This window comes from Ruditapes philippinarum, unplaced genomic scaffold (assembly GCF_026571515.1).
Source record: "Ruditapes philippinarum isolate M1 unplaced genomic scaffold, ASM2657151v2 ctg9193_1_1_1_1, whole genome shotgun sequence".
Lineage (NCBI taxonomy): Eukaryota > Metazoa > Mollusca > Bivalvia > Venerida > Veneridae > Ruditapes > Ruditapes philippinarum.
Genome location: NW_026867176.1, coordinates 18,252 through 44,408, shown reverse-complemented (window position 1 = coordinate 44,408; position 26,157 = coordinate 18,252). Strand labels below are relative to the sequence as shown.

The following is a 26,157-nucleotide window of genomic DNA, read 5'->3' as shown; positions in this document are numbered from 1 at the left end:
AAGATGGTGCATGATCATTACTGGCCATGTACACTTAGAACTGTTTCCCTTTTAAAAAATCGATAATTTCATGAGTGGAGTTAACTGCGAAACAGTTCTTAGTACTTAATTTTTCTTCCAAAATCAAGACATCTACTCTGAAACTAATGAATTTCTGATGTTATATTGTTTAATAATATACAATAAAAGGTTAAGCTTTCAAAATTGCTTTGATTACACTTATTTTAATGCAGTTTGAGACGTTTTTATTTAATCTTGTTCATTCTATACTCAATGAAAGCGAAAAGGTTCTAACTGCCATTTGCAGTTAGAACCTTTTCGCTTTTTAAAAAAAAGGTTAATTTCACTTAGAACCTTTGGACAATTTTTCATTTCACCCTTTTATAAGTAAACTAAATCTTATATATTTTGACATAAGATGTATATGGGTGTTTATGTTACAAATATATAAAAAAGTGAATTTTGTAAAAAAAGTGAGTTAGAACCTTTTCGCTTTCACCCCTCGATGTACATAAAGAATATCTAGACAAAACTGAAGTTTAGGATACTTATGTATTTAAGTATTGTATAAACATACAGTGGCAATTTCACATTTCCATAGATATAAAAGTGTGGAATACAGACAGAAATGTCCTTATTCATGTAAATCTTACAGTTGAAAATGACAGTATTTTCATTTAATATTTACATAAATTTTATCTCTAGTTTAAGATTTCATGTAAACTGTAGTTAAAATTGTTTTAAGATAAAAACTTGTATCATTGAAATTTTTATAAAAAAAGAGACAGAGATAGAGAATTAAGGGAGAATGAAAAAAAGATCTGTTAGTTATATTCAGGTTTTTATTTGACATTTTGGCATGAGTCATTTTAAGTTATTACCTTATATAAATACTAATGCCTTATTTACAACTGTTTAATTGAACTGCTGAAATTTATGCATGCGCAATGATGAAATGAAATGTTTACCGGTCAACATTTTTAATTGTTACATGCTTGTCAAGGTCTTCAGGTATTTCCATTAACGCTGCCCGGCACTATTTGGTTATAGAACGTTGATAAGCTTGATGTAATACTATGTTAGTGGTTCGTCTGTAGGATCCAGTTGTAAACAATTAAAACACTTGTTAAAATATTATTTGTATGTTGTTGCAATATATATTGTAGTTTGATTGCAAAGTATAAGGTAATTGAATGTCGATAAGCTAAATTAATGTACAACAGTCAGTTGGTCAAGGCCAAGAAGGCCAGTAAAGGATTTCTACACAATATTTCAAAAAATGTTTACTTATATTTTTCACTATTACACAATGCCATGACTCTGTCAAGTTCCATAACTGTGTTTACAATTTTTTTTGTCTATTTTTCTGTCCATGACTGAGTGAATGGGTAAATATTTTTTGAAATATAGTAATTGACAGGAATCTGAGCCGGGAGCATTTGTGTTTAACAAACAAATTTTTGTTTTTTACCATATTTTGACATATTTTTAAAATGGCAAAAATTTAAAGAAAATAATGTAGATTTTTACTGTCAGATCTTCCAGTCAATCTATAAAATTACTTTATTTGTACACAAACACTTTTTTTATCTTAATGAAAATAAGCATGAATATGGAGGAATGCTGGTTTCATTTGATTTATGGAATATAACATTTTGATTATTTAATATTTATATAATATAGAAACATTTATAGACTAAATGCCTGGTCCAGGGTTGGATAATTGATATACACATGTAGCAGTGTCTATAAAATCTCAAGCTCATTTATATATACACCTAGTTTAGTAAAGTATAACCTCGAAATTAAGTAATAAAAATTGCGTCAACAATTTTTTACAGCAACATTTCTTCAGAAACCAAAGACTGGCTATTAAAGGAACTCCACTGAGGTTTTTTGTCATGATAGGATTGGAAATGTTTCTCTGAGTTTATTGTATACCGTTTGATGTAGGTCTGGATCAATAACTCGTGTGCTAATTTTCAGATCAGTGGTACAGAATAATCATTTTTGTTGTGCAAAATGACATAAAAGTGAAAGCTTTTCACACAAATTGACCTTAGAGTCACACAAAAATCAATATTCAATTTAATTTCTTTATTTTCCTTTGCAGATTTTTCCATTAAACTGTTTCATTTGATCTTAATGTAAGAATTTCCAATTCTATGTTTTTGTTGTTTTTTTTACCTCAGTGGAGTTCCTTAAATGAAACTAGTCAGGAATAGTGGTCCCCTAAAATGTAAATTACAAAACCTCATTATCTTAAGGTACATGGCCAAGAGTTTTGGTATGTGGTATATAACATTATCTGGAGGTCCTGGAGGTGTTCAAATTATATCTCTAAGGACAAAATTGACTCGGTCCCAGGGGTCATGGGCTTTCCTTATATGTATATAGTAAAAACTTAAAAATATCTTCTCTGAAGTTTACATTATGACTTCACATTGAACATTATTTAATATTGTTCAAATTATGACCCTTGGATCGTCATTGGCCTTGTCCCAGCGGTCATAGATTTGTACTATTTGTATATAGTATAACTTGAAAAATCCTCTTCTCAATCTCTGAAACCCAACGAGCTAGAGCTTACATCTTTGGCATGAAACATCATCTAATTGATATCTACCAAGATTTTGTTCATATTATGTTCTGTGGAAATTGTCCCCTATCCTAGAGAGTCATGGATTTTCCCCTTTATGTACATCCAACAATTATCTCACTCTTAAACATCATGGGTCATAACAATTTAGTGTACATGCTAGTCATGACTGATAAATGGACCTAATTAATTTAGAGTACAGTTGGTCAAAGGCCAAGATCACAGTACACTTATAACCTTGTCCAACCCTTGTCCTCAGGGTCAGTGCGACCCCCCCCCCCCCACCCTGCCTACCTTGTTTATCTACTCATTTTGAAATCTCACAGTTAAGTATACTCATAGAATAGAGAAATTATTTTAAATGTGTTTTGTAATTATAATGTTATTTATTTAGCTAAAATCATGTAAATGGTACATTTATTTCTATACCAGGCTAACAATGTGACAATAATCAAGGAGCATATTATGTATTTGATTTGATAAAGATGATATGACCTCAGACAGTGTACAAATTAAACATAATCACTTACTCAGTTGATGAAAAAAAGCTGTGTTTTTCATGTTATTTTAACTTGTAAATAGATTTTGTTTTTGAGATTTATTCCTTCTCTGAGATTTTACTAAAAATAAAATAAATAGCTAGTTTTTGGAAAAAAGTTTCAGTTAGGATTAAAGATTGTAATGTTAAGTGTCATATAATATTGCATGGTTCAAATATTACGTAATTGTGGAACTACTCATTTTATCTGAAACTGTGCATTATTCTAAAATACTCTTACCATTTCCCCATTATTTGATTAAAACCTAATCATGTGCTTCCTGAATAAAAAGAAATAAAATTTGTTTGCATTCATTTAGTGATGAAGTAATTTATCATAAACCATTTGGTTCATTGACATTACATATAACAGTGGCAATGTTGTTATTGTGAATTAACTGTGAATGCTATATTTTTACATGTATTGTTTATTGTTTGATATGAGCCAGTTTATTTAAAGATAGAGTGCTATTTTACTTTCTGGAATTATTATATTATGGTGATGAAAACCATTAAATGTTCTTATCATTTTAATCTTTGTGTTGAAGTTGATTGGTTATTTTTGTATGATATATGTGCCATAAACATGTTGAATGATATCTTAGTTTTATATGATGATATATCATATACTACATTGTTTCTTAAAGATATACTATGCTCAAATTTGATATTAGAAAATATTGATAATTGCTACATAGTGTCTTTATAAATATAAAGTTAACATGTTTTGACTTCACAAAAAGAAATGTTATGTTAAAAATTCTACACACTATGAATATAATTATAGTGGTGTTAAAAAAAAACTGTTATAGGGAATGCAGCTTCCCATACATAGTTTTTTTCTTTTTTCATTCTTTTATTTAAATTAGACATAACTCTGTAAGAATTTCTTAGAATTTCAATAAATTTCTGTGATTAAAATATATTATCCATTATAAGCATAGTATACAGGCGCGTAGCTAGCCTATAAAGAATGTGGATTCAAAATAATCTAGGGGGTCAGGGGGCATCCCCCCCCCTGAAAATTTTGAAATAAATGGTGCAATTTGGTGCGTTTTGGGGCCTCCGGAGAGCTTTCTTGACCAACGAAAATCCATTTATTTTAGCATTAAAATGGAGATGAATAGCTTTACTTTCGTTTATTTCAACTAGTCTACATTTCACAGCAAGTCTAATTTGCGGCCTTTGCTGACAACTTTTCAAAAAAATACTACGGTATGGTGTACGATTTAGGCTATATGATTTATAAAGTATTCAGAGTGGTAATTATCAGATCTGGCGAACGCGGCTGAATTTCAAACCACATTTTTTTTACTAAAAAAACTTTTTTTTGGTCAAAATAATGTAGATTCAGCTGCGTACTCGCGTATAGGCAGCTACGCGCCTGGTATATCTTTAGGGCGATAAAGTAAACTCTAAAGTGCTAGCAAACAAAATCACTTGTTTATATGACAAGTAGAGGTACAGGTCAGCCCTCACAATCTGTGTTCCTATACAAGACTTTACCATTCACTGCTTATAAATCGTTTTATACAGTTTTTACATTTGTAACTTCACTATTCAAGATCCATAACTCTGATATAGATTTTGACTAATTTATGGTCCTTTGTGAATTTAAAAAGTTTCTTGTTCAAGATTTTGGTGCTACATTAATCTTTAAAATTACTAATGATGTTCACTTGAAACTTAATTCATAGGTCTTTTGAGTTATATTTTTAAGACCCTAAACTCTGGTATATGTTTTGATTTAAATAATATCCTTTTTGGTGACCTTATAAAACTCATGAATATCTATATGAAACTGATAACTATTTCATGCGTTGTTTTACTATTAAGTAGTTCTTTTGTTAATCTCTTTGTTATCCATGCTCTTGTTTTATCATCAAGCGCTGTGAATAGTCAAGCACACTGTCCTACTGCAGCTCTTGTTTTGCCCAAAATATACTGAATTTGTGTATTGGAATGAACCTGCTTCATGTGTGTCCTAGAGTAGGGATGTTAAACAACAGTAAAGACCCTGATAAGTTAATGTCACCTTGAAGAGGTCATTGAGGGTGACATTGCTGATGCAACAATGTATCATGTTATTTACATTAATGAAGGGATAAGATGTGAATTAGCATTTGACATCCCAAATAATTACCCCCCCCCCACACACACACACACACAAAGAGACAGAATGGACTGAAATTACCCTTATTTTGATCATAAATGGAACACAGCTATGATAAGTGGTGACATCTTATGTAATAGGCCTACTGTATTGTTTTTTTTTTCTAATTAAATACTTTTCATTGTTTTTGTCATTTTAGAATAATTCTACATTTTTAATTATTGTTTTATTATAATGTATTGCTGGAGAATGATTCATTTTCCACTCATCTGCCATGTTTTACATTAATTACCACCAATGATTTTGTTGTTGTATGTAATTAATGATGATGATAATAAGTTTATTTTAAAAAGTTTTACTTGAATTGGGAATACAAACTATGCACGGCATGCTTGAAGAATGGGTTGTTGTTGTTGTTGTTGTATTTTTTCATTAATTTTGTCATTCATATACTCATAGGTAACATGCATATAATGCATCATATTGTTAACAACATAAACCTGCTGGCAGTAACTGATATTCTATCTATACAACTTGTACAGATCACAGACATGTGTCTACCTTCTTATTTACGTTTGCACTGTTCAGTTAATATATATTCTGAAATGTTGCCATACCTCACCCCTTTCACCCACCTGTCATTGTACTATTATTGATAATTCTTTTGAGATAAACCAATTTATAATACATTTTGTATTTTTATGCCCCCACTTCGAAGAAGAGGGGGTATATTGCTTTGCACTTGTCGGTCCTTCCCGTCCGTGGGTCCGTCGGTCCGTAGACCAAATGGTTTCAGAGTGATAACTAAAGAACCCTTAGGCCTAGGAACTTCAAACTTGGTATAGTGATTGGTCATGATCAGTAGATGACCCCTATTGATTTTGGGGTCAAAGGGTCAAAGGTCAAGGTCACATTGACCTCTTAGGTAAAAACGGTTTCCGATCAATAACTAAAGAACCCTTATGCTTAGGAATTTCAAACTTGCTATGGTGATTGGTCATGACCAGCAGATGACCCCTATTGATTTTGGGGTCAAGGGGTCAAGGTCACATTGACCTCTAAGGTGAAAACGGTTTCTGATCAATAACTAAAGAACGCTTAGGCCTAGGAACTTCAAACTTTGTATGGTAATTGGTCATGACCAGCAGATGACCCCTATTGATTTTGGGTCAAGGGGTCAAAGATCAAGGTCACATTGACCTCTAAGGTAAAAAGGTTTCCAATCAATAACTAAAGAACGCTTAGGCCTAGAAACTTCAAACTTGGTATGATGATTGATCATGGCCAGCAGATGACCCCAAATGATTTTGGGGTCAAGGGGTCAATGTCATATTGACCTTGTACTTAATGACGGTTTCTGACCAATAACTCAACAACTCAAGTTGCCTTGGTTGATATTTTTATATTAATCTAAAAATGCTTTTGGTATACACATTTGAAGGTCTGATGTAATATAACAACTTTGCTGTCATTAATGAGGCCTACATGATTCATAAAATTTATGCATATATTATTTGGTAAGATTTGTAATAACTTAAATTGCTGCACACAACCTGCATGGGGTCACAATAATTATTACCTTGTGACTAGTCATGACCAGTAGATACTAGATAACCCTTATTAATTGTTTGTTCACTGGGTCAGAAGTCATGCATAATAACCTGATCACATGACTAATTGGCTGCTGATAGGGGGCATACATGTTTTACAAACATATCTTGTTTGAAATGTATTTTGTTATTGTGATAAACTGGTGTAATTCTTGAAAGTGCCATAGTGTTTAGTCAGTTATTCAATACTTATTGTGTTCTGTACAGATTTATTTTTCTTTTAAATTTTCAAGTAAGGGAAAATTATTAGCAGATGTTTAAGGAAAATTGTGCTCTGTAAAAAATAAAGAATTAAATACAGTGAAGTGTGTACAAAAGTCAACATTAATATATTGTTACTTTATAACCTATTATTGATATTGTATCTGAAGCTGACCAAATTACCGTGACATTGAAATTTATATAAAAAGACTAACAGTGGTGTACTATTTTTAAAAAATGTATAGTATGGCCAAATGAAAATGAAAAAAGTATCAACTGTTTTTCCCATATAAGCCAAAGGTAAGATGCGTTTTCTCCTCTTTAAATATTTCTTTATTCTAATTGTGTCTTTGTTTAAAATTAAAATGTTATAACATGTAGAATGCATGAGAACTCAAAATTAAAATTTTTACCATTTCCATTGTTTATTGTTCCATATACTTACAGTGAATTTTCTGCAGATAAGATTTATTGTCAAATTGTATGTTTCCAATTTAAATATAGTTTATTAGTTTGTGGTTAAAATACGTGAAACTCATCTCTTTTGTCCAGCTGAGGTTCTAGGTCAGACTGACCTTAATACCAGGATAGTCTAGACTATGGATTTTGCAAAGGGTTTAAATCTTAGTTCTTGTGGCTTATTGTGAGTTTTGTTAATTTTTAGCTCACCTGAGCATGCTCAGGGGGAGCTTTTAGGATCGATGATTGTCCGTCGTCCGTTCACATTTAGTTGTTAACACTCTAGCGGTCGCATTTTTGCCTCAATCATCATCAAACTTGGTCAGGATGCTTATCTAGTTGATAGCTCGGATTAGTTCGAACATGGGTCATATCGGATGAGAAACTAGGTCACCGGAGCTAAAAACAGAAAAACCTTGTTAACACTCTAACGGTCACATTTTTGCATCAATCATCATAAAACTTGGTCAGGATGCTTATCTAGTTGATAGCTCATATAAGGTCGAACATGGGTCATCTCGGATGAAAAAGTAGGTCACCGGAGCTAAAAATAGAAAAACCTTGTTAACACTCTAGCAGTCACATTTTTGCATCAGTCATCATCAAACCTGGTCAAAATGCTTGTCTAGGTGATAGCTCAGATGAGTTCGAACATGGGTCATCTCGGATGAAAAATTAGGTCACCGGAGCTAAAAATAGAAAAACCTTGTTAACACTCTAGCGGTCACATTTTTGCATCAGTCATCATCAAACTTGGTCAAGATGCTTGTCTAGGTGAAAGCTCGGATGAGTTTGAACATGGGCCATCTCGGATGAAAAACTAGGTCACCAGAGCTAAAAATAGAAAAACCTTGTAAACACTCTAGCGGTCACATTTTTGCATCAATCATCATCAAACTTGGTCAAGATGCTTGTCTAGGTGATAGCTCGGATGAGTTCGAACATGGGTCATCTTGGATGAAAAAGTAGGTCACCGGAGCTAAAAACAGAAAAACCTTGTTAACACTCTAACGGTCACATTTTTGCATCAATCATCATAAAACTTGGTCAGGATGCTTATCTAGTTGATAGCTCATATAAGGTCGAACATGGGTCATCTCGGATGAAAAAGTAGGTCACCGGAGCTAAAAATAGAAAAACCTTGTTAACACTCTAGCAGTCACATTTTTGCATCAGTCATCATCAAACCTGGTCAAAATGCTTGTCTAGGTGATAGCTCAGATGAGTTCGAACATGGGTCATCTCGGATGAAAAAGTAGGTCACCGGAGCTAAAAATAGAAAAACCTTGTTAACACTCTAGCGGTCACATTTTTGCATCAGTCATCATCAAACTTGGTCAAGATGCTTGTCTAGGTGAAAGCTCGGATGAGTTTGAACATGGGCCATCTCGGATGAAAAACTAGGTCACCAGAGCTAAAAATTGAAAAACCATGTTAACACTCTGGAGGTCACAATTTTGCCTCAATCATCATCAAACTTGGTCAGGATGTTCGTCTAGGTGAAAGCTCGGATGAGTTTGAACATGGGTCATCTCGGATGAAAAAGTAGGTCACCGGAGCTCAAAATAGAAAAACCTTGTTAACACTCTAGCGGTCACATTTTTGCATCAATCATCATCAAACTTGATCAAGATGCTTGTCTAGGTGATAGCTCGGATAAGGTCGAACATGGGTCATCTCGGATGAAAAAGTAGGTCACCGGAGCTAAAAATAGAAAAACCTTGTTCACACTCTAGTGGTCACAATTTTGACTCAATTGTCATCAAACTTGGTCAGGAAACTTGTCTAGGTCATTGCTGGGAATAAATCAACATGGGACATCTCGGATGAAAAACTAGGTCAGTGGAGCTAAAAATAGAAAAATCTTGTTAACACTCTAGTGGCTACTGTTGTGATCCAAATATTCTGTTAATTGGTCTGAAAGTTTGTTTTGATGATTTCTAAGTCAAGATCGAACATGGGTCATCTTGGATGAAAAACTAGGTCACACCGCCCAAATATGGAAAAACCTTGTTAACATTCTAGTGGTTACATTTTCGACTCAATTATCATCAAACTTGGTCAGGATGCTTGTCTAGGTAATTGCTTGGATGAGTTCGAAATCGCATGTGAAACTAGGTCACCGGAGCTAAAAATAGAAAAATCTTGTTAACACTCTAGTTGCTACTGTTTTGATCCAAGTATCCTGGAAATTGGTCTGAAAGTTTGTTTTGATGATTTCTAGGTCAAGTTTGAATATGTGTCACCTGGGTAAAAAACTAGATCACACTGCTCAAATATGGATAATCCTTGTTAACACTATAGTGGTCACATTTTTGACTCACCTGTCATGAGACTTGTAGGTAATTGTTTGGATGAGTTTGATAAGTCAGGTGAGCGATCTAGGACCATCATGGCCCTCTTGTTTCATTTATTTGCTGATCTTATACAAGCCATAGATAAAGTTGCAGTCAAGAAGACATAATACCTCTTGTACGATTAAAATTATAATGAGTTAAACAATTTCTTTTCAAATAAATACTAGTAAACAAAGATATATTGTTGCCATCTAAATAACAAATAACGTAATAGTTAAGTAACACTAAAATCATTTCAAATATGAAATTTTCATTTATAAAAATGTCTTTGAGTTACAGAACAGTTTCATGATTAAGTTCAGTACTAGTGTCTAGTACAGTATCATAATTTAGTTCAGTACCAAAATTTAATACAGTATCAGAATTAAGTTCAGTACCAGAATTTAGTACAGTACCAGAATTTAGTACAGTACCAGAATTTAGTTCAGTACCAAAATTTAGTTCAGTACCAAAATTTAGTTCAGTACCAGAATTTAGTACAGTACCAGAATTTAGTACAGTACCAGAATTTAGTTTAATACAGTATCAGAATTTAGTTTAATACAGTATCAGAATTTAATACAGTATCAGAATTTAGTTCAGTACCAGAATTTAGTACAGTACCAGAATTTAGTAAAGTACCAGAATTTAGTTCAGTACCAAAATTTAGTTCAGTACCAGAATTTAGTACAGTACCAGAATTTAGTACAGTACCAGAATTTAGTTTAATACAGTATCAGAATTTAGTTTAATACAGTATCAGAATTTAATACAGTATCAGAATTTAGTTCAGTACCAGAATTTAATACAGTACCAGAATTTAGTTTAATACAGTATCAGAATTTAGTTTAATACAGTATCAGAATTTAGTACAGTATCAGAATTTAGTTCAGTATTATAATTAAGTTCTGTACCAGTATTTAATACAGTACCAGAATTTAGTTCAGTACCAGAATTAAGTACAGTACCAGAATTTAGTACAGTACCAGAATTTAGTACAGTACCAGAATTTAGTTCAGTACCAAAATTTAGTTCAGTACCAGAATTTAGTCCAGAATTTAGTAAAGTACTAGAATTTAGTACAGTATCAGAATTCAATTCAGTACCAGTATTTAGTACAGTATCATAATTTAGTTCAGTACCAGAATTTAGTACAGTACCAGAATTTATTTCAGAACCAGAATTTAGTTCAGTACCAGAATTTAGTAAAGTATCAGAATTTAGTTCAGTACCAGAATTTAGTTCAGTACCAGAATTTAGTACAGTTCCAGAATTTAGTTCAGTACCAGAATTTAGTTCAGTAACAGAATTTAGTACAGTACCAGAATTTAGTTCAGTAACAGAATTTAGTACAGTACCAGAACTTAGTTCAGTACCAGAATTTAGTTCAGTACCAGAATTTAGTTCAGTACCAGAATTTAGTACAGTATCAGAATTTAGTTCAGTAAGAGAATTTAGTTCAGTACCAGAATTTAGTTCAATACCAGAATTTAGTACAGTATTATAATTAAGTTCTGTATCAGTATTAAGTACAGTACCTGGAGTTAGTTCAGTACCAGAATTTAGTTCAGTACCAGAATTTAGTACAGTACCAGAATTTAGTTCAGTACCAGAATTTAGTACAGTATCAGAATTTAGTTCAGTACCAGAATTTAGTGCAGTACCAGAATTTAGTACAGTATCAGAATTTAGTTCAGTACCAGAATTTAGTACAGTATCAGAATTTAGTGCAGTAACAGAATTTAGTACAGTACCAGAATTTAGTTCAGTACCAGAATTTAGTTCAGTATCAAAATTTAGTTCAGTACCAGAATTTAGTTCAGTACCAGAATTTAGTACAGTATCAGAATTTAGTTCAATACCAGAATTTAGTACAGTATTATAATTAAGTTCTGTATCAGTATTTAGTACAGTACCTGAATTTAGTTCAGTACCAGAATTTAGTTCAGTACCAGAATTTAATATAGTATCAGAATTAAGTTCAGTACCAAAATTTAGTTCAGTACCAAAATTTAGTTCAGTACCAGAATTTAGTACAGTACCAGAATTTAGTACAGTACCAGAATTTAGTTTAATACAGTATCAGAATTTAGTTTAATACAGTATCAGAATTTAGTACAGTATCAGAATTTAGTTCAGTATTATAATTAAGTTCTGTACCAGTATTTAATACAGTACCAGAATTTAGTTCAGTACCAGAATTAAGTACAGTACCAGAATTTAGTACAGTACCAGAATTTAGTTCAGTACCAAAATTTAGTTCAGTACCAGAATTTAGTCCAGAATTTAGTTCAGTACCAGAATTTAGTTCAGTAACAGAATTTAGTACAGTACCAGAATTTAGTTTAATACAGTATCAGAATTTAGTTTAATACAGTATCAGAATTTAATACAGTATCAGAATTTAGTTCAGTACCAGAATTTAGTACAGTACCAGAATTTAGTTTAATACAGTATCAGAATTTAGTACAGTATCAGAATTTAGTTCAGTATTATAATTAAGTTCTGTACCAGTATTTAATACAGTACCAGAATTTAGTTCAGTACCAGAATTAAGTACAGTACCAGAATTTAGTACAGTACCAGAATTTAGTACAGTACCAGAATTTAGTTCAGTACCAGAATTTAGTTCAGTAACAGAATTTAGTACAGTATCATAATTTAGTTCAGTATCAGAATTTAGTTCAATACCAGAATTTAGTACAGTATTATAATTAAGTTCTGTATCAGTATTAAGTACAGTACCTGAATTAAGTTCAGTACCATAATTTAGTTCAGTACCAGAATTTAGTACAGTATCAGAATTAAGTTCAATAGCAGAATTTAGTACAGTATTATAATTTAGTTCTGTATCAGTATTTAGTACAGTACCTGGAGTGAGTTCAGTACCAGAATTTAGTTCAGTAACAGAATTTAGTACAGTACCAGAATTTAGTTCAGTACCAGAATTTAGTACAGTATCAGAATTTAGTTCAGTACCAGAATTTAGTGCAGTACCAGAATTTAGTACAGTATCAGAATTTAGTTCAGTACCAGAATTTTGTTCAGTACCAGAATTTAGTTCAGTACCAGAATTTAGTAGAGTATCAGAATTTAGTGCAGTAACAGAATTTAGTACAGTACCAGAATTTAGTTCAGTACCAGAATTTAGTTCAGTATCAAAATTTAGTTCAGTACCAGAATTTAGTTCAGTACCAGAATTTAGTACAGTATCAGAATTTAGTTCAATACCAGAATTTAGTACAGTATTATAATTAAGTTCTGTATCAGTATTTAGTACAGTACCAGAATTTAGTTCAGTATCAAAATTTAGTTCAGTACCAGAATTTAGTTCAGTACCAGAATTTAGTACAGTATCAGAATTTAGTTCAATACCAGAATTTAGTACAGTATTATAATTAAGTTCTGTATCAGTATTTAGTACAGTACCTGAATTTAGTTCAGTACCAGAATTTAGTTCAGTACCAGAATTTAATACAGTATCAGAATTAAGTTCAGTACCAGAATTTAGTACAGTACCAGAATTTAGTACAGTACCAGAATAAAGTTCAGTACCAAAATTTAGTTCAGTACCAAAATTTAGTTCAGTACCAGAATTTAGTACAGTACCAGAATTTAGTACAGTACCAGAGTTTAGTTTAATACAGTATCAGAATTTAGTTTAATACAGTATCAGAATTTAATACAGTATCAGAATTAAGTTCAGTACCAGAATTTAGTACAGTACCAGAATTTAATACAGTACCAGAATTTAGTTCAGTACCAAAATTTAGTTCAGTATCAGAATTTAGTACAGTACCAGAATTTAGTACAGTACCAGAATTTAGTTTAATACAGTATCAGAATTTAGTTTAATACAGTATCAGAATTTAATACAGTATCAGAATTTAGTTCAGTACCAGAATTTAGTACAGTACCAGAATTTAGTTTAATACAGTATCAGAATTTAGTTTAATACAGTATCAGAATTTAGTACAGTATCAGAATTTAGTTCAGTATTATAATTAAGTTCTGTACCAGTATTTAATACAGTACCAGAATTTAGTTCAGTACCAGAATTAAGTACAGTACCAGAATTTAGTACAGTACCAGAATTTAGTTCAGTACCAAAATTTAGTTCAGTACCAGAATTTAGTCCAGAATTTAGTTAAGTACCAGAATTTAGTACAGTATCAGAATTCAATTCAGTACCAGTATTTAGTACAGTATCATAATTTAGTTCAGTACCAGAATTTAGTACAGTACCAGAATTTATTTCAGAACCAGAATTTAGTTCAGTACCAGAATTTAGTAAAGTATCAGAATTTAGTTCAGTACCAGAATTTAGTTCAGTACCAGAATTTAGTACAGTACCAGAATTTAGTTCAGTACCAGAATTTAGTACAGTATCAGAATTTAGTTCAGTAACAGAATTTAGTTCAGTACCAGAATTTAGTTCAATACCAGAATTTAGTACAGTATTATAATTAAGTTCTGTATCAGTATTAAGTACAGTACCTGAATTTAGTTCAGTACCAGAATTTAGTTCAGTACCAGAATTTAGTACAGTATCAGAATTTAGTTCAATACCAGAATTTAGTACAGTATTATAATTAAGTTCTGTATCAGTATTAAGTACAGTACCTGAATTAAGTTCAGTACCATAATTTAGTTCAGTACCAGAATTTAGTACAGTATCAGAATTAAGTTCAATAGCAGAATTTAGTACAGTATTATAATTAAGTTCTGTATCAGTATTTAGTACAGTACCTGGAGTTAGTTCAGTACCAGAATTTAGTTCAGTAACAGAATTTAGTACAATACCAGAATTTAGTTCAGTACCAGAATTTAGTACAGTATCAGAATTTTGTTCAGTACCAGAATTTAGTGCAGTACCAGAATTTAGTACAGTATCAGAATTTAGTTCAGTACCAGAATTAAGTTCAGTACCAGAATTTAGTTCAGTACCAGAATTTAGTAGAGTATCAGAAATTTAGTGCAGTAACAGAATTTAGTACAGTACCAGAATTTAGTTCAGTACCAGAATTTAGTTCAGTATCAAAATTTAGTTCAGTACCAGAATTTAGTTCAGTACCAGAATTTAGTACAGTATCAGAATTTAGTTCAATACCAGAATTTAGTACAGTATTATAATTAAGTTCTGTATCAGTATTTAGTACAGTACCTGAATTTAGTTCAGTACCAGAATTTAGTTCAGTACCAGAATTTAGTACAGTATCAGAATTTAGTTCAGTACCAGAATTTAGTACAGTATTATAATTAAGTTCTGTATCAGTATTTAGTACAGTATCAGAATTAAGTTCAATACCAGAATTAAGTACAGTACCAGAATTTGGTACAGTACCAGAATTAAGTTCAGTACCAGAATCTAGTTCAGTACCGGCATTTAGTACAGTATCAGAATAAGGTCAGTACCAGAATTTAGTACAGTATCAGAATTTTGTTCAGTACCAGAATTTAGTTCAGTACCAGAATTTAGTACAGTACCAGAATTTAGTACAGTACCAGTATTTAGAACAGTACCAAAATTTAGTACAGTATCATTATTTAGTACAATACCAGAATTTATTTCAGTACCAGAATTTAGTACAGTATCAGAATTTAGTACAGTATCAGTATTTAGTACAATACCAGAATTTATTTCAGTACCAGAATTTAGTACAGTACCAGTTTTTAGTACAGTACCAGAATTTAGTACAGTATCAATATTTAGTACAATACCAGAATTTATTTCAGTACCAGTATGTAGTGCAGTATCAGAATTTAGTTCAGTACCAGAATTTAATACAGTATCAGAATTTAGTTCAGTACCAGAATGGTAGTTTGTAAACAATGACAGCATTTATGTTCAACATAAATTTGAGAAGCAGTTGATGTATTGAAAGTGTTCATTCAACAGAGATAATCAGGTTATGGTTGATAAAATTGGAGAGAATAATCTGTACAATCTGCAAAAATCATACTTTTTTTGTGCCCCCACTTTAGTGGCGGGCATTTAGATTTACCCTTGTCCGTCCATCTGTTCTCTTTTGTGTCTCACGTTACTCAAAAAGTATTTGACCGAGAGTCATGAAACTTTACAGGAATATTGATCAGCATGTGCAGTTGTGCACCTGGGTATTTTCATCTGGAAATTTTTAGTATTTTTAGAGTTATTGCCCTTGACTTAGTAAAATTTTTGCAATTTTCAACTTGTGTCGCATGTAACTCAAAAAGTATTTGACCTTAAGTCCTGAAACTTTACAGGAATGTTGATCAGCATGTGTAGTTGTGCACCCGGGTATTTTGGTTTGGATATTTTTAAATTTATTGCCCTTGACTTAGTAAAATTTGGCAATTTTCAGCTTGTGTCCCATATAACTCAAAAAGTATTTGACCTTAAGTCCTGAAACTTTACAGGAATGTTGATCAGCATGTGTTGTTGTGCACCTGGGTATTTTGGTTTGGATATTTTTAGAGTTATTGCCCTTGACTTAGTAAAATTTTGCAATTTTCAACTTGTGTCTCATGTAACTCAAAAAGTATTTGACATAGAGTCATGAAACTTTACAGGAATGTTGATCAGCATGTGTAGTTGTGCACCTGGGTATTTACGTATGGATTTATTTAGTAGTTTTAGAGTAATTGCCCTTGACCTAGTAAAATTTTGCAATTTTCAACTTGTGTCGCATGTAACTATAAAACGATTTGACATAGAGTCATGAAAATTTACAGGTGTGTTGTTGTGCACCTGGGTATTTTTGTCTGGATTTATTTAGTATTCGTAGAGTTATTGCCCTTGACTTAGAAAGTTTTTGCAATTTTCAACTTGTGTCGCATGTAACTCAAAAAGGATTTGACATAGAGTCATTAAACCTTATGGGAAGGTTGCTCAGCATATTTAGTTTTGCCCTTGGGGTTTCACCTTTGGATTTATCCAGTATTTGTAGAGTTATTTCCCTTGACTTAGTAAAAACCGTTTCATGATGTTGTTATTTGTTCCTTGATTGCTTGAGTTAGAATCAACCAACTTTACAGGAATATTGATCAACATCACTAAATTACAGGAATAATGATTCACATCACTGTGAAGCTATGAACCTGGGACTTTGCAAGTGGATTTTTTTCAGTTTTGTAAGAGTTATTGCCCTTGGCTTACAGTAGTATCAATTTGCAATTTTCACTTGTAGGCCTGAAAGAATGTTGGTCAGCATGTGTACTTATGCACATTGGGTTATGCTTGTGGATTTATTCAGTATTTGTAAAGTTCTTGCCCTTAACTTAGTAAAAGATTTTTTAGTATTCAAAAAATATTTGACCTAAAGATTGACAGAACAGTGGCGCGGTGGGGGCACCCGTGTCCTATGGACACATTTCTAGTTTTAACTGAAGCAACTTTATGACTTTAAAGCCATAAACTATGAGAATATTTCACAATAAATGTTGGTTATGTTTTCATATTGATTTAAAACTCATACTGAAATTACTTATACAAAGGTTACACAGCCTAATATTTTAACAAAAAGTAATCAGTTAAGTAGATCTATTAACAATCATAAGTGGTCAAAATGGAAATGGATGAACATTTTAGTAACTGAACTAAACGACTTGTCATATTTTATGTTCCACGAACTGCATGGAAAATTCAATTGTTTCATGAAAACTTAACGGTAACACATACATGTATATCAAACAATCAACTTTGCAAAATACTTCCTGTTTTAAATGATTTGGGTAGGAAATTAATTTTCATAAATACAACCACAACATGTTTCAATAAAGTTAAATACTTGGAAAACATCTTGACACGGAAATAAAATAACAATCAAAACGTTTAATGTGATAATTAATTAAATATGTTAAAGGGACTCCACTGAGGTTTTTTGCCATGACGGGACTGGAAATAATATTTTGAGATTATTACTCCATTTAATGTAGGTTTATACTAATAACTTATGTGCAAAATTTCAGATCATTAGGTCGCTCCGTTTTTCCAGAATAATTGTTATAATAGTGAAAACTAACCCAAAATTGAAAAGCGTTTAAACACTTTTCACTCAAATTGGACTGACAATAGCACAAACATATGATTTTCAATGTATTTCTTGTGTATTTCCTAGCTATATCTTATTTGTATTTCTGTTTAAAGTGCTCATGTTTATCGATGTGAAAATTAAAATAATATGTTTTAGGCTTATAAACCTCAGTGGAGTTCCTTTAAGTAAGCCCTGAAAGTGTTCCTTGTTGCAAGGACAATATATATAGATGAAATTAGATCTGTCAACTACTTTTCCTTGAAATTCTCTTTCTTATGGTACTTAAAATCGAGTGTTTTGTCAGAGTTCAAAGTTACAAGAACAAGTTTATCTACGCAGTTTAAACTGAGGAATACCGTCATTATTGCAATGATTTTTTTTGTGCCGCCACTTTTGTGGGATGGGGGATAGATTTACCCTTGTCAATCCGTACAAACCCAGAGGTACATGTACTTGTGTGACTTGGAGAACAATGGGTAACAGTAAATTCTTTTTGCTCCTAGTCATTCCGTTTTTTCTTCTGTGTCTTTTATTTAAGCCTTGTGTGACTAAAATTGGGAAAAAGGTCAAAGGAAAAGTCACATAAGTACCATTTCAAAGTACGACCGTCCTTCCGTCCATCCATTTTCATTTTGTGTCGCATATAAATAACTCAAAACGTTATGATGAACTTAGGGTTATGAAACTGTACTGGAATGTTGATCAGCATGTGTAGTTGTGCACCTGGGTATTTTCGTGTGACTTTATTTAGTATTTGTAGAGTTATTGCCCTTGACTTAGTAAATATTTGCAATTTTCAAATTGTGTCACACATAGCTCAAAAATGGGTCAAAGACAGAAAAGGCCGAGTTGCATATGACAGGGCCGGCAAAATCAATTGTCCGAGTTGCCGAGTCGTACAATTGTAGGTCCGGGCAAGTAAAATTCTGTAGTTTACGGTATGGGACTATGTGTTAATGCTGTATACCAAATATCAAAAGGCTGTGACAAGTAGTTGCCAAGAAAACTGTTACGAAAATTTCCTACTATTGACGACAAGACAATGTCCGACAACGCGCCGTTTGGCGCTTTGTCCTGTTGTCTTTAGCGCCAACACGACGCACAAAAGCGTTCCAAATCAGCCACCATAAAAAACCCAATCAAAACTAACAAACAAATGCACGTCGCTCGGAGGGCATAGGTCACACCAGATGGGTGACCTAGTTATGTCACTTAGCCGGTGTGACCTAACCAACGGCGAAGGTTGTGGCCCTACAAAGAGCTGCTGCTCCCGGCCTTTTCTCCTATTGTCTACTGCGTTCTAGAAGAGAAGAGCTGGGTCCTAGAGAAGATATACGACGACAGACGGCATGAGAAGACCTCCGTTGCGGCTCTATGATCAGCGACGTTGCAGGCGTCCTAAGTCGTCCGTTGCAGGCTCTACGACCAGCGACGTAACAGAAGCCCGACAGCCGGCGCCCAGTATAAATAAAACTAAAAACACACACAAACAAATTAATAACTTAAACAGTTGTGACACAGCTCTCTGTAATATACACCATAGTGAAACCAGATAAAAAGAATACCTATCAAAAAAAGAGATTTTAGCGATTATGGAAGTCACGTGCTGCTTCCAGCTATTAAATTTGCATACTTTACACACATAATTTTTCGCTTGTTTAATTATATGAAGAGACAATCAAAACATTCTGGGCAAAAACTTATTTAATTCTCATCTTCAACGACAAAAAAATATATACTTTCATGAATAATCAAAAACCACCCCATATTCAGTTTACAGATATTCAGTGGACCATATTATTTCAGTGTCCTCTAACTTACCGTAATTAAACAAACATATGCATCAATCGACAAAAGACAAAATTACATAAATCGAGCAATAGAAAATATAAGATAAGTATTATTTGTAGATATTAGAAACATAATTAAGATTGTTACATATGAAATTGTACATTGTATAATAATAATAATAATAAAACCACACTTTTAAACATTTTACTTTAACTGATTATATAAGAAATTGTATGTAATACAAATAAGGGATGGGGTTGAAACAATGTAACTAAGTGAAATGTAATCCTTCTTCTTTCTTTTCTTTTTCTTTTTTTTGTATTCTTTAAACATTATATCTGAAAGTATTAGATACTATACATTTTTACCATTTAGTGGGAACATGCCTTCTTTGCATCTAAGATTACCTAATCGATAAAGTATAAACAAGTGCTCCAATTCTTCACATTTGGACCACTCAAATGATTTATACACTGACGAAAATATGTTGATTGTCATCAGTAAAAGATCATATTCTGATAATGTTAAACTTAAAGTAATTAATCAGGGGAATGTTTTAAAAGAGGGACTTTTTAGAGAAAATATTGCTATTACACATTAAGTATTTTCTAACTATTTCCTGTAAAGCTTCATAACTTAACAGGCTGTCCAGCGTCCCTAAAATTCCTAAAAAAAATCTTCTTTTTTTTTCAGTTTTGCTAAAATTCCTAAAAGAAAAATTCAAAACTAAGGTAATTCCTAAAAATGCCATATTTTTCACCTAAATTCCTACTTTTATCTTTAGTTATAAACATACTTATATTTGAAAATGTTTTTTTCATTCTAATTATGTTTTAATGTAGTTTTTAAGCTCTTGTTATTCAGAGAAGGCATTTATAGGCAGTTGAACAGTGATACAATTTATTCACTGATGACTATGGAACACTGGTAGACACCTTTGTTACAACTTAACTAGAGCATTATTTGTGAGTAACTGTGTGTAAAATATGCAAAGTTACCATGGTATTTTGGGGCCATAATTTAGTTATAAAATTCCAAATTTTAGCCATAAATTTCTTTTACGTACCCTAAAATTCCTAATTTTAACCCTAAAATTTCTTTAATATTGCCCTAAAATTTGTCAGAAGGTGCTGGACAGCCTGTAATTATTATAAGCGCTTTGAACCATGACATAAGTCTTATTCACTAGAATCTAAAACTTCACATTGATGCTACGTCATATCATGAATCATCATATTAAATTTAAATGAGATTTTGAAAAGTTTGAAAGCATATTATTTTATTGTTTGAACAGGGTCTTTCAAGTTTGAATTATATGTTAAAAATGTGCGTACTGCGTTTCAATTAAAGCGTTTTTAGATAACGAAAATGAAATCTTAAACAATTCTTCAGAATTGCTGTGTATGATAAAATCAAGTTTCATAATCATAAAAATTGGGTTCTGTAATACACATACATAACTCGAAATAACGAAAACTCAAAAATACAATGGTGAAAAGTCAAAATAACGAAAACGCGATTGTAAAATGTGTTTTCGTTGTTTCGAGTAATGTGTGTGTGTCGCGATATAGCGATGGCCCTAACGGGACACCGTAACAAAGTGATCATTCCGTCATGTTTTTGTTTGGCACGAAAGTTCTCACTTTGTCATATTTTTCTCTGGTGCACCTTAATGCGAAAATATGACATGGCACAAATAAGCCACCATAGTTTGTGACACACGAAGAGTCAAACATTAACAGATAACGCAGCCTAACTCTTCTATATTCTTCTATATATTTTTCATAATTATGAATTTAGTTCGAATGAAAGAGTCATTTCTTCATACATGCATGTATCTTTAAAGGAAAAGTTATTGATGTTTTTAGGGTTTTTATTAATGTTTCTTGTTTTTTGCACAGGCGCTAGTCACATAATCAAATATTTTTCATAATCGGCCTATATATTTTGTTTGTTTTTTTAATTGTTGTTGTTTTAAAAATTCAAATATAGTAACTATTAACAAAATGCAAATGTGGTATGACGTAATGCAAGGGTTATGACTCATATCTACGGATATGACCGGACATACCGGATAGGGACATTTTAAAAAGCTTTTTTTGTGTCGCCTGTTAAGTAGTGGCGATCTCCGTCGTTTGTCTGTATGTCCGTCTGACCGTCCATCACAAAACTTGTCCGGGCTACTCCTCATAAACTACTGGTGCAATTTCATCCAAACTTTACAGGCATGATCAGTACCAAGTCTTATTGTGCGTATCGTCATCATTAATAACAATAAAACAACAACAACATAATGACTTTTTGTCACAAAAGGTCGGAGGTCGAACTGTGTACTTTAATAACTCTGACCTACAGTCATAAAACAGTCCTTATGTTTCAAGAACTTTCAAGAACTTTCACTAGGAAGTTAAAAACAGACACAAACATCGCAAAATGTATCAAGTGTTCAAAGAAGAAAACAATGAGTTAAAATTGGAAAAGAAGTTTCTACTTAAAATGTATACAAGGATTAACAATATTCAATAAACTAAGTAATTCAACCATATAAACTTTGTAATGTTGTATGATGTATGATGCACTGAATGAATAAATTTGATTTGATTTAATTTGACTTGATTTTGATAAAAACAGGGAATGCTTTGATAGTGTGAATGTAGACATGGAATTAAACAATTTTAACGGGCAATATTCATTGACCTCAGACACAGCAATAGATATTTATACTAAGATTGCGCCGGAAGATGTAGGGACTGAACAAGAACAAATTTATGATACTCTTCAACAAAACACAGAGAAGCTTGAAGATCAAACTACTCCTTCAGCCAAAAAGTCTACACCACATTTGTTTAGGTGTACCATCGTAAATACAATTTTTATCGGAGTGTCGCTTATCGCAGTATCTGTTTGTTTATACTTTTTATTAGCTTCAAATAGTAAAGGTAAGTACTTACGATTTTCTTTATCAACTTGCTTATTTCATTATCCATGGGCGTCTCAAATTCAATACAGGCCAAGTAGGCCAAGTGTGTTGGTACATGATTACAGCTATATTAAACAAATAAGAATATGATCTTTATTTTTTATTGCTTAATAATAAGAAACACCAGTCAGATATAGTACGAACTTGTTGTTTTCGTTTTGTGTTAAATTGTTTAAAATCGGGACCCCAATATTTACCGGAAGGTGACGGAAATGACCGAGAGATGCTATTGTATCTGTTCTTGGTGAAACTTTTGCTGTGAAAGCTATAGATATCATCAATCAACTGATTCCGATTTCTTTGACTGATTAACATAAATGATATCTGGATAAAACGGTCAAAATATAATTATAACCGCATTAAAGCAGCACGCCTCCAGATTCATGTTAATTTTTATGAAAAGTTTGGAAATGTATTTTAAAAGTAAAATATTGTGAGGTGAACAAAAAAAGTAATTTACATATTGCAATCGGCACTTATAATCCAAGAAAATTACCAAAAAGTAGTCCGCATATGCAAAAACAGCCCTTACTGCGTTAGTAACGCAGTAGAAATAAGGTTATAAAATACTGCAAAATCAGTCTTAAACCGCACATAACATGTAAAATTAACTTGGATCTTCAATATTTTGACCTTTCTTAAAATTTTAGTACATTTTTCTAAATATTGATTTTCTTGAAATATTTTGGCTCATCTGGAGGCGTGCAGCTTTAACACAAATTAATTAATGAAAATGAGCAGCGGTGCGGGACAAGTGACTTGAGCATCGATAATCCATTCTTATTTGAATGAAAAACAGCGCACAAAATACGTTACAAATAAACAAGTCTGAATATCTTTTTGAAATTACAACATTAAATTGAATATTCCATTAAAAAATTAATGTCATTTGAACGACACATATCTTTTATTTATTCTTTTGTTTTCAAAATTGTTAAATAATCATGTAAATTAACTTTTCATAAATCCTAGGTGATTCACACCTGAAATAAGCACGATGTGTCAATCAGTACGAAGCTCATGTATTTGGGGCGGTGATAAAAATAAACCAATCCGAGAGAGTACTGAAACAAAATTCCCTTAACCACGTGATCTATTTTAGGATAGGCCATCTGTCAGCGCAGTTCACGGTTTACGCAATTAGACTTCTAACAAACGATACTTAACATTTATTTACTCTTGTTTTATAAACGAAAACTAAAAACTATATTTTCTAAATATGATATATCAGCTTATAAACATAAATCTATATTGTTGTCCTCTATGTTATATACCTATTTTTTGTTATGTGAAAGCATCACAGTGACCTATTTCTTTCATATGTTTACATAATTATATGATTTTCTCATGTTTTTGTATATTAAACAAACTGAGTGTTATTTTAAATAAAATTGAAAAATTGAAAAATAAATAAATAAAAGTCGACAACCTTAACCACTCGACCATGGAGACCTCTTCAAGTGACAGTAAATTCGCTATTAAGAAACAACATACATGTTCGTTATAAAAAAAATGGTGGATTTAACTTTTGAAGGGGCAACGGTAACTGGTATTTGGACAAACTGGTCAGTTTGGTCACCTTGTAACGTCAAATGTGGACAAGGATTCAAATGGAGGATTCGGACATGCACGAGCGTTTCTCCGGCAGATAATGGCTTTGACTGTAACGGTAATGGTACAGAAACAGTTCAGTGTCAAAACAGCGAGTGCTCTGGTTAGTCGCCTTATACAATGTTTTCTAAATGAAAAATGCATGTATTATGAACGTTTCATTGCCTTCAAATACCCGGTAGGTAATATAAGATAAATATTAACGATTTTCTTTATCAACTTGCCTATTCCATTATCCATGGGCGTCTCAAATTCAATACAGGCCAAGTAGGCGCATGATAACAGCTATATTAAACAAAGAATATGATATTTATTTTTATTGCTTACTAATAAGAAACACCAGGCAGATATAGTACGAACTTGTTGTTTCCGTTTTGAGTTAAATTGTTTAAAATCGGGACCCCAATATTTACCGGAAGGTGACGGAAATGACCGAGAGATGCTATTGTACTACAAAACTTTTGCTGTGAAAGCTATAGATATCATCAATCAACTGATTCCGATTTCTTTGACTGATTAACATAAATGATATCTGAATAAAACGGTCAAAATATAATTATAACCGCATTAACACAAATTAATTAATGAAAATGAGCAGCGGTGCGGGACAAGTGACTTGAAGTCGACAACCTCAACCACTCGACCATGGAGACCTCCTCAAGTGACAGTAATTTCGCTATTAAGAAACAACAAACATGTTCGGTATAAAAAAAATCGTGGATTTTAACTTTGAAGGGGCAAGGTAAAAAGGATTTGGGCAAAAATGTCAGTTTGGCATTTTTAACGTCAAAAGTGGACAAAGGAAATTCAAAAGAGGATTCGGACATGCACGAGGTTTTTCCGCAGATAAGGCTTTGACTGTAATGGTAATGGTACAGAAACAGTTTCCCCGTGTCAAACAGCATGCCCCGGTTAGTCGCCTTATACATATTTTTTTTGAAAAATTGAATAAATTTTTTGTATTATAAAAAATTTTTAAAGACATTGGAAACATTGTCATTGCATATAATTAAAGTTAGGAATTTTAAAATGTAGTAAAAAACTAATTAATAAGCTATTTACGCCGTAATATCTCTAACGAATAAATGTTTCCAGGGAGCTTTATTCTTCGGTACCTGGCCATATAGCTCCCTACATAAAGGGCAGTATATGTCACGATGCTCCATTTTGACAGATAAAGCTCTCTATACTTTTGATGATATATAAATATGAAATACATATTTAGGCATACGCTTTTTTTGTTGTTACATATATGAAAAAAAAATAATTAAGTAATTTTGATATTGTAAAATTAACATAGTAGGTCATTATCATCATAATCATCATCATGTCGAGATTATAAAAACCTTCCTGCCGTCATATGTTATATGTTGCTTACAAAGAAAGCTCCAGGGAGTCTTATCTTAAAACTTTAAGGGCTTTTTTCCGAGGTTCAAAAAAAAACCAGGTAGATGTATTTGTGGGTGGCGATTGGGACGTCTTGGTCAAACCTGCCTCATCACAATGTGATATAGAAGAGGATCACGAAATTTTGTTCAAAAAAGGGCAGCGATTTTTTGGGAAAATCCTGTTCCTGGAAAACTCGATTCGAGATCAGCGATGTGTGACACGTGTGTTATTTCTCGTGTTCAAAACACGTAACTATTTTGCTTTTTATTATTTGTTTTGTTTTTAAAAACATTGTTAATTGCTTTGCAGTTGAATTTTTTAACAGTTTTACATGTATTGATATGGAAGAGAAAATTTTAATATTTTATTCTTGTACTTCTTCTAAATTTGATTAATAAAACATTTCACGAAACAGTCAATGAAATGTATGTAAATGTAAAATAGATCGTACATAATAGTATATTCTATCATGAATCTAATGCTAAACAATGTTGAAACGTAATTGTTTATTTATT

The 26,157-nt window shown here is 32.2% G+C and overlaps 1 protein-coding gene across 1 annotated transcript; it reads left to right on the top strand.

Moving 5' to 3' along the window:
- The first annotated feature begins 22,028 nt into the window (after positions 1 to 22,028).
- LOC132735156 (netrin receptor UNC5D-like) lies at positions 22,029 to 24,387 on the top strand. The gene is made up of 2 exons (XM_060722074.1): positions 22,029 to 22,601; positions 24,177 to 24,387. The coding sequence occupies exons 1-2, from the start codon at positions 22,322 to 22,324 to the stop codon at positions 24,359 to 24,361; spliced, it is 465 nt and encodes a 154-aa protein (XP_060578057.1). The 5' UTR covers positions 22,029 to 22,321; the 3' UTR covers positions 24,362 to 24,387.
- Positions 24,388 to 26,157: the final 1,770 nt, after the last annotated feature.